Source organism: Xiphophorus hellerii, chromosome 12 (genome assembly GCF_003331165.1).
Source record: "Xiphophorus hellerii strain 12219 chromosome 12, Xiphophorus_hellerii-4.1, whole genome shotgun sequence".
Classification (NCBI taxonomy): domain Eukaryota; kingdom Metazoa; phylum Chordata; class Actinopteri; order Cyprinodontiformes; family Poeciliidae; genus Xiphophorus; species Xiphophorus hellerii.
In genome coordinates this window covers 18,326,514-18,335,787 of record NC_045683.1, presented here as the reverse complement: position 1 = coordinate 18,335,787, position 9,274 = coordinate 18,326,514, and the positions used below count along the sequence as shown (strand labels likewise).

General features: G+C 40.2%; 2 protein-coding genes across 7 annotated transcripts; both read right to left on the bottom strand.

Moving 5' to 3' along the window:
- Nucleotides 1-64: 64 nt before the first annotated feature.
- dimt1l (DIM1 dimethyladenosine transferase 1-like (S. cerevisiae)) lies at nucleotides 65-4,123 on the bottom strand. The gene is made up of 12 exons (XM_032578808.1): nucleotides 3,926-4,123; nucleotides 3,115-3,188; nucleotides 2,203-2,289; nucleotides 1,569-1,630; nucleotides 1,369-1,462; nucleotides 1,240-1,289; nucleotides 1,032-1,155; nucleotides 852-944; nucleotides 705-769; nucleotides 560-623; nucleotides 371-477; nucleotides 65-266 (listed from the first exon to the last, which is right to left on the bottom strand). The coding sequence occupies exons 1-12, from the start codon at nucleotides 3,981-3,983 to the stop codon at nucleotides 224-226; spliced, it is 921 nt and encodes a 306-aa protein (XP_032434699.1). The 5' UTR covers nucleotides 3,984-4,123; the 3' UTR covers nucleotides 65-223.
- Nucleotides 4,124-4,195: 72 nt separating this feature from the next.
- cenph (centromere protein H) lies at nucleotides 4,196-9,010 on the bottom strand. 6 transcript variants are annotated; one of them, XM_032578812.1, is made up of 11 exons: nucleotides 8,898-9,010; nucleotides 7,594-7,641; nucleotides 5,764-5,907; nucleotides 5,631-5,686; nucleotides 5,501-5,546; nucleotides 5,340-5,408; nucleotides 5,204-5,260; nucleotides 5,049-5,112; nucleotides 4,907-4,958; nucleotides 4,443-4,603; nucleotides 4,196-4,358 (listed from the first exon to the last, which is right to left on the bottom strand). In XM_032578812.1, exons 3-11 carry the CDS (start codon nucleotides 5,871-5,873, stop codon nucleotides 4,266-4,268), a joined length of 708 nt encoding a protein of 235 aa, XP_032434703.1. In that variant the 5' UTR covers nucleotides 5,874-5,907; nucleotides 7,594-7,641; nucleotides 8,898-9,010; the 3' UTR covers nucleotides 4,196-4,265. The 6 variants fall into 6 exon arrangements, with proteins under 6 accessions (XP_032434703.1, XP_032434701.1, XP_032434704.1 ...); XM_032578810.1 differs by lacking the exon at nucleotides 8,898-9,010 and adding an exon at nucleotides 8,669-8,781; XM_032578813.1 differs by lacking the exon at nucleotides 8,898-9,010 and having other exon boundaries at nucleotides 7,594-7,746.
- Nucleotides 9,011-9,274: the final 264 nt, after the last annotated feature.

Below are 9,274 nucleotides of genomic sequence, written 5' to 3'. Positions count from 1 at the left end.
TACGAATTGCAATCAGCCAAACACACTCACACACTTCCTTCAAAATAACAAAAAGGAACCTATGCATCTTTATACATGATTTTAATGGTGCTCAATATGAGCTGTTTGACTACATTATGTTTTTATCCAAACATTCACAATCCTATGGCAAATTCAGTCATCTGCCAAGAGTTTGGATGAGTCAGACTATTTCCATCTCCATTTATAGTTCTGTCTCAGCTCTTCATGAAAAGTGGATTCCTGCAGAGTTGAACGCGTGTAGCAGCCTGAGGATAAAAGAAAAACAAAAAAACAACAGAATTTAAAGATGAATCTTGGATCACGTACTTAAAAAGAAAAATCCAGTGCAGATTTGGATCATGCAGCTTACACCATGAAGTCATCGATATCCATGGACCTGGCCCTCTTCTCGTTGAAATCCGCCTCCTGCAGAACGCTCTCGATCTTCTTGCTGATGCTGAAGTCAGCTGGGACTTCCTGTTAAGATGGAGGAAAGACTTTTGAACCGGATAAATGAATGAAGCCAGATCTTTACTCGTTTTTTTTTTTTTTTACTCACCATGTTGTGTAATGAGCAGTGGATTCTGTAGTTCTTCTCTAGCAGCTGTTCCACTGCGGTAGACCTGGTAAATGAAAACGCCTGTTAGATCCTCCACTTCGGCCGACCAGCTCAGGTTTTCTGCTTAAAGCAGGTTGTCACTTACTTAAAAGCTGCACTGAGGGTTTTGTTCTTACGTACGAAGGCGATTCTCACCAGACCGTCCCACTCCTGTTACATTAAGAAGAAATGGCTTGCATTCATGACCAATGTCTTTTTCCTTAAGGACCAACCAGAGGCAGTAGGAGCTCACCTGGAAATTAACAGGAGGAGGAGGATTTTTCGGCTCAATCCTGACGACACTCGACTCAACTTTCGGCGGCGGACGGAAGTTATTTTTCCCCACCTGGGAGGATCGACAGATTCTTCCAACATTGCATACATTGAATAACTGAAAAGCGTCGCCAGTGATCTGAAGAGTTTCCTAGCTGACCTTCATGAGGTGATCCACACGCGCCAGCAGCTGTGTGTTGATGGACAGCCTGCAGTACAGCTTGTCTCCAGGTTGGGCAACCAGTCGCATCGCAAACTCTCTCTGGAACATCAGAACAGCACATCTGCAAAAAACAACACAAAGAGGAACCTTAACACTCGGCGTGGACTAGACAGCTGCATCTCAGCGAGTTTCCAGTCATCCTGACCTGAAGAACGGTCGGTGAAGCAGCAGCTTGAAGACGAACGGTGAAGAAATCTGCACAAGCGAGTAAGAAAAGTTACACTGAGATAAGAATAAGGAAATCTGGATCTTAAGCAGGAAATAAAGCATTTACCTGATAAGGCAAGTTAGCGACACAAACATCGAAGAAAGGGAGATCTGTTTTTAAGACGTCGCCGACTAATATCTGAAGTTTGTTCTGCAAAGGCCTGTCAAAGGAAACAAAGCTTCACTTTTGTCTCCTAATGGTCATGAATCTGACGACTTCTACTCTACACAGAGTAGACTTCCGCACAGACTGCCGTCCTCACTCACGTGCACTGCACTCTTTTCTGGAGTTCAGCCACCAGTCTGCAGTCCAACTCACAGGCCACCACCTGCACAAGGAGGAAATCAGAGTAGGAATTTTATGGGCATGACATCATAAACAGAATCACAACATAAAACCTTTTGCACGTCGGTCAAATTTGTTGAGTGCATAACTAATAGTTCCACCATTGACAGTTTCACACCTGAGCTCTCCTTAAAGGCTTAAAAACCTTGTGTAGTGGGTCAATGTCTTTGCAGTTGTGAAATACATTGGATGATGAACTGCTTTTTCCCCACTCCATTCTGCTTTAAACTTCTCCACGACTTTTTATCTGACCCGTCTGCTGTGTTCCTCTGTCTTCTTGATGTCGTTTGTTCACTAATACTCTCCAACAAACCTCAGAGGCCTTCACAGAACAGCTGGAGTTATGCCGAGGTTATATATAGATTTTAAAGATGAATATACTGACAGTCTGGAATCGCTATCGACAGCAACAGCTTTACAGAACTAAAAAAAAAAACCCCCCGTAGTTTTAGTTGTGTATACGGCACATAAACGTGCACTGCTGTATTTGATATCTGATTCATTTTACACATTCCTAGTCCGAACGGAGTGGGAAAAAACTCTCGAGATGCTCACCTTCTTTGCTTTCTCCAGCAGTTTCACCGTCATGTTACCCGTACCGGGTCCAACCTCCAGAACCACGTCCGTTGGCCTGAGAGCAGCCTGAAAAATAAGTTGCATTATAAATCACCTCCAATCAATTACAAAAGAAGCATGTTTATGAAGACAGTTGAGTAGATCCATTTGCTTTAGGTTCAAACATTGGGATAGGGACACAGTGCTACTAAATTTAGTCGCTATCAAAATCAGAATAATCTCATGGTTGAATAATGTACAGACATGTATGTCTAAAAAATAATTCAAATATGGTGGAAATTTTCAAAGGTTTCCTGGCAAATGGTTACATTGACTGGACTTCAGAAAACACAGTGGACAAACACCAGGAGATGACATGGCAACCTGAATCCATCACCGACCACGGAAACATCACACTGGATTTCAACCAACATTATGTCCCTTTCAACTCTTCCTTTATTTTCATCTAAACATAAGACTTTGGACGACTGAACAATTGTCCAGTTCTATTTCTTTTTAGCCCAAGTAAGACACCAGTAGCCGATTCGTTGTGCTTAGTGGATCTTGATGCGCCCACTCCAGCCTTAGCGGACTTCTTCTGAAGATCCCCTAAACTCTTGAATGGATTCTTTGAAGCTTCTTTAGGTCAGTCGTTTTTGACAAGGTGAAGTCAGACAAAGGGGGGCATCAAGGAAATCATAAACTGACTTTCAATATGTCCTAAAATACCCGAATTCACACAAGTACTCTTTTATAAGTCAGTTTTTAATATCCTTTGCCTCAGCCTAAGTTTTGCCTTCAATATTCAGATTTAGACAGACTTGTGGCTTCAGTTCATTTTGCTCAGCAGCTAAAACACCCAACAGTAGAAGTGTGTGGTTTCCTTCCACCAGGCTGCTGTGACACTCATACCTTCTCAATTATCCCGTTGACGATCAACGGATTCTTCAAGATGTGCTGACCAATGCCAGTGTTGAACATGATCCCTGCAACAGACACCAAATATTTATTTCAATGTGGGCTCATTAAGGACTCATCTGCCACACCAGGGTGTTTACACGATTACTGACTCAAACTGTCAGAGGTCTCAGTCAGTTTTAAGGTGACTGACAGATGGATATAAGGATGCACAGACTGACAGGTGAATGAAGGGAAGGACAAACTGCCCATTGGATGGATGATGTGTGAATAGAGAGATTTATAGATGGACAGAAAGACTATTACACATACAAATAGACAGAAAAATAAACGGAGCCAAGGATGTACAGGTGGACAGGTTAAATGAAGTATAATAGATGGACACGCTTAGAGAATGCAGGACAAAATAAAAGATGCTCAAACATCCATGTGAACCTGGTTTGAGCAATTTAACTTCAGTACCCTCAGACATTGAGAAATCTGAGCTTTAAAACTGTCAAATGACAAATTTCAGCTCCGTGATCAGATGTGACTGAGTGTCCTCACAACATGACTGAACCCCTAAACTAAGAACTCGGCATCCAAACATTAGGTAACATTTCAGTTCATTCGGGCATTCATTATGATCATGTAAATATCACAATTAAAGTTCTGGAAAGGAACCACCGTGCCATATGTTGGTGTCCTTCAATAAACTGACACGAATCTGTCCTGTACTGACATAACCCCTATACTGGTCAACAGCTGACAGACCACTGTTTGCTAACATGCACAAGCTAACAAGCTACTGCTCGGACAAACCTACCTTGGCTTTTAACATCTTGGTGCTGCCTGCTCTTCTTCTCCGCTTTAACCTTTGGCATTTCCTTCTTTAACTCTATTCAAAGAGCTTTAAAAATGTTTCCTGTGTGTTTTTTTAATCCAAATGTCTAAATACTGAGTGAATTTAAACACTCAGGCCACACGTGTCTTCCTTTCTTCTTCTTCTATGACAGAATAGCTAAAAGTCCCGAAGCTCCTTGCTGCCCTCTAGTGGGAGCTAGTGTACACTGTTTAAAAAACAAGGAAACCAAACGGGGTTTGACACATTTTTATTAAATAACACAATACTAAAAACATACAATTGAGATAAATTAACGTTTGCTCTAGTCAGAGATAGGAAAGTCCTCCAACGTCATTACAATTTCACGGAGGTTGGGCTCATCCAGCCAGTTAACTTTACACGCCAACAGGATGCCCTGAGGAAAGAAACAGATTTATAAACTAGATGTTAATGTTACTAATGAGCTGTTCAGTGATTTTTGTGTGTGTGTGTAACTTACCCTGAGGACATTCTGTGCCATTATGATCATCTTCTTATAAGTCTCCACGTTCACTTGGCCTTTCTCCAGCACCGCTTTGTACTTTTCTGAGTCTGGCTGCTCTTTGTTGGACAATAACTCCTGCGTCTCTTTCATTTTTTCATGTGTGAGTCGTTTAATCTCTACACACACACACACACACACACAAATATAAATGTAATTTAAAGTAAGCTATCAGCAACATAAACAAAACCTGCCAGAGAACTTTAGATAAAATTTTAAGTCATTGGTAATTATGCAAAACTTCAAATGAACCTCTTACACGGGTACAATGCTGCAAATAATTGAACCTGTGAAAAACCACAGTTTGTAAAGACTGGCTGACCAAATGGACAAACATAGGAATAAGCAAATGATTGAATAAACAAATTAATAAATGATGAATGAATGAATGAATGGATGGATGGGTGAATGCCACAACATACCCAGTCTCTCCTTCTGTATTTCTGTAATTTCATCTTGCAGATTTCTGGTCTCCTATTGAAAAGCATGAAAAACTGAGATATGAAATTCATTTTTTCAGGAAGTCTTTGCCACCAAACTGCTATGAAATAAGCCAGAACTTACTATCTGGAGCCGTTTTATCTGCGAACACAGAGCCATGCAGCGAGCACTCACAGCCTTCAGGTCTCTAAGAAAAGCAGATGTACGTTACAAACAAAAACATCTGGGGAAAAAAAAATTAAACAGTGGAGATTTCGTCAAGTTATGAAGGTACTTGCGTTGCATCTGGATCCGTCTGCTTCATTTTTTCTCCTATAGCGTTCCACATCTGGATTCTGAGGAACAAAACGAAAACAAGTCGTCTTCAGAGGTTTGCCTACAATTTAAAGCTGGACGCTGGAAGATTAGTCTCACCTGTGCAGAGCCAGGGTGCTGTTGAAATGGACCGTCTTCACATGTTCAAGCTCCGAGACGCAGTCTGGCCTGAAATGTTGGCAGTCTTTAGTTTCCTCCTAATGTTGCATCTGATTTAACTACCAGACCCAAACAAAAGAGGCTTTTTTTAAAATACTCACAGCTCTCTTTCTGCCTGAGAAGTGCTGCAGGGCCGCTTGCTTTTTCCTACGATGGTAAGTTTCAAATCAGCTCTTTGTGAACTTGACAACATAGCAATTCAATAAAACAGAAAAATGTCTCGTCGTATACCTGCGTTGAGCTGCACAGTCATCTCAAAACACTGGTTCGCCATCTGCTGCTTGATTCTGAAATTATTAGAATAGATCAGCAAGGTTTGAATTGAGTAAAATGTTGAAATGTTCGGTAAGAAGAGGATACAAACCTCAGCATGTCTGCTGGTGAGGTGTCTTCTTGTGCTGGGTAATCCTCAGCAGCCGGACCCTCATTCTGCCCCACAGTCTCCACCGTCTGATCTAAACTGGTGTTGTCCATGTGCGGGATGTCAAACCAGCACTAATCCCAAAGACTGATAAAAAAAAAAAATCACCTGGATTTAAATCAGAGAATAGATTTTAAATATATTTCTAGTAGAATCGGCTAGTAAACTACAAACCAGGTTGTAATTTTTAGTAGGATAATGATGCGGGGCAAATCTGTCAACGCAGAAACAAACCTCAGCCATGACCAACTCAGTATGTACACTGTAAAACATTTCAGCTGCATTTAGTTGTGTCTACTACTTTCCACTCTTTAAGTCACATAAATTTAGCGAGTTTTAGATTTTGAACCTAAATGTGTGAGTTTGAGAAAGATAAACTTGTAAGAGTAAGTCGTGTTCACTTTTTATTAATTTTGTCAAGAGTTGAATAAACTACAGTTTTTAGGTTGGCACTTTAAAAAAATCGAAAGAACAAGAAATGGAGTGGGAACTATTTACCAGGGTGCTTAGCGGCATGTTTTTATATCCTGTGTTGCACCGTGAGATTGAACTACGTCGCATTGATATGATTCTTGTGTGAATTAAGGTATATTTTAATGCAATTGAGTTTGCAAAGCTTGATGATAATGTCCTGTTCCTGTTTATTTGCAAAGAACTAATAAAAATCTTTAAGAAATTGTCCTGTTCACACTAAATGTTTTACAGCGTACAGAAAGCTTATCTACAAAATCTATTTTACACACAATTTACCACTGGTTAAAAAGTAGGGTTGGAGCTACGTATGTCACTAATATCCTTTAAATAAAACAGACTAGTACATCATGAAATGTTTGCATGTAAAAATCCTCGAGAAATGTTCTGTTAGACATAAAAATGGGGAACTATTCCCCGATATCTGAATATGACACCATCATTACTACGATTAATTATTGTTACTTTAGCTTACATATCTCACCTTAACTTTACAAGTATCCCGAGTTGACGTTAAAACAGAGTGCAAATCTCACTCCGGCTTCACAATATGCCAAGCTATTATATTACAACTTAGGAATTAATAAGGTTTTACTGAAGTTATTTTAAGAATTTAATTACATAAAATTAAAAAACGCTTTAAGGGAGTGCTTGCTAGCTATAAATAGTTTATCTTAGTTACTAACACATGCTCTTGTCCGTCACAAATTCGCAGTTAAAATGTCGCGGATTCTGTTTGCATGATGTCCCCTTCAAGGTCCGTCGGATATATGAACAATTCAACACTTTTAACTATATCCTCAAACAATTTCTGCCCCGAGTTTTTATTCGGTGCTTATGATTATAACATCATTCGTTTTATTTGCAATAATGCAAAAAATTTCGGAGGTCTCCTTTTTCATATTTGTTACTTAATTCTAAAATTCCCGTGCTCATTTAAAGCAGCTTGCTGTTTGAATCCCGCCAGGAAGTGAGTGTTGTTTTGTTTGGTTTCTGATGAGTCTCGAGCAAATCCTAGAGCGCCCTCTCCAGGCTATCTAGGACAGAGTACAGATTTCCTCATCTCCACACTCAAAACACTTCATCACACCTAAGCTGGCATAATCCATATAATAACCCTGATTGTGTTTAACACGGAAAGAGATATCTAAGCACCTGAGTTTAGAATCCAAGTACATAAACACTTGAACGTGTTTAAGTTTGGAATCCCTGCAACCCAAACTGACAGTCCTGAACCCACGTCATACGAGAAGCTAATGCAATATTTCCGTGGCCCACTTTGTCTCCAACTGCCAACAGCACCTGCTCCACAGAGGCATTCAGCTGTGGCATCACTCTCATTCTGTGTCCCTGCAGAGAAAAACACAACCAGTCACAAACAAACACTATTATTTAAGCCAAACCACCAAAAATACCAATCTCTAACAATTTAAACGTTAAAAGGAACATAAATAAGAGAAAGTAATCATAAATGTTAGTCCCAATAACACTAAACCCCCCCGCATGAAGTGCAATAGAAAGGTAGAAAGAAAGAAAAATAAAGCCTTTAAATGTAGACCACACTGTTTAGATTTAAAAAAATGAAAATGGAGGATCATTTGTCCCTCCACTTCACACTAATACATCTCTTTATATTAGTCCATCACATAAAACATCAGTAAAATACATAGAGGTTCAAAACTGGAACATGACAAAATGTAAAAGACGAAGAAGAGAAAATGCAAAACATAAAACAATGTCAGAATTAAAGGCTGGAGAGATAAGAACACATGTTGTAAAATTAACCCAAATCTAGGGTTAATGATTCTATCTTTTTGACATAGAAACATTTTCATATAGTTCAAAGAAATGATGTTAACATGACTACATAAAATAGCTGCACCAGTTGGTAACACTGTTGCCTTGCAGCAAGCAAGGTTCTGGGTTCGCTTCCTGGCCTGGGGTCTTTCTACATGGAGTTTGCATGTTCTCCCTGTGCATGCGTGGGTTCTGTCCTGTCCGTCTCTGTGTTGCCCTGCAATGGACTGGCGACCTGTCCAGGGTGACCCCGCCTCTCGCCCGTTGACAACTGGAGATAGGCACCAGTGCCCCTCCCAACCCCAATGGGATAAAGGTGTAAGAAAGTGGATGGATACATAAAATATACATGGAGTTTGCATGTATTTTTAGTACATAAAATACTACAGATACTAATATTACTTGATTAGACTAGTAATCAAGTCTAAGGGGCAATTCTTGTTAACAAGAATGCAGAAAAAGAGAAAGCTTAACAAATAACAAACAGTTTTATTAATAAAAATTATTTTAAATTAATTTTTTAAATTGTATTTCTTTGGAGAGTAACCGAAGAACTTTCTCTTAATGTTTTATGACTCACAGTGTTGTTCCCACCCCAGTTAGGGAATATGATCTGCAAATCCAATCCAGGACGTCAGCGCGTCTACGTGCACTGGATACGTCGAGAATCCATTGTTGCGTTCAAATGCTTCCTATAGAAGCCGTCTTTAATTTTAAGACGTATACTGTCACTCAGATTCGTTGACTATAGCAACATAAATAGAACAGATGTATTGTTTTTTATAAGAAATCGATAGAAAACTACTAACTTCTGGCTTGGTATTGTATATGAACGACCATTTTTTTAAAAGTCAAGTCGTTCATTCCGGAGAGCACTTTAATGCAGCATCATTCTGTGCAAATAATGAGGAATAACTCTGGACTCGCTGTCAGTTTGGAGAAGATGCTGGCCTTTCAGTTTGGCAAACCCATTCATCCCACTCATGCATGTCCTCGGCGTGGTGTTTCTGAACGATGTGCCCTTCTGTTTCAGCTCCCCGCTGGCGCTTTGTGATAAGGAGGGAGGTCTGGAGCCGAGGGACTGAGGATAACGGGACGCAGCTCGGAGGCTGCGGCGGCTCTAACGTTGGACTGGTGGTAAACACAAATACACTGCCGCCTGCTGTTGCCGTGTGTCCGTGTATGG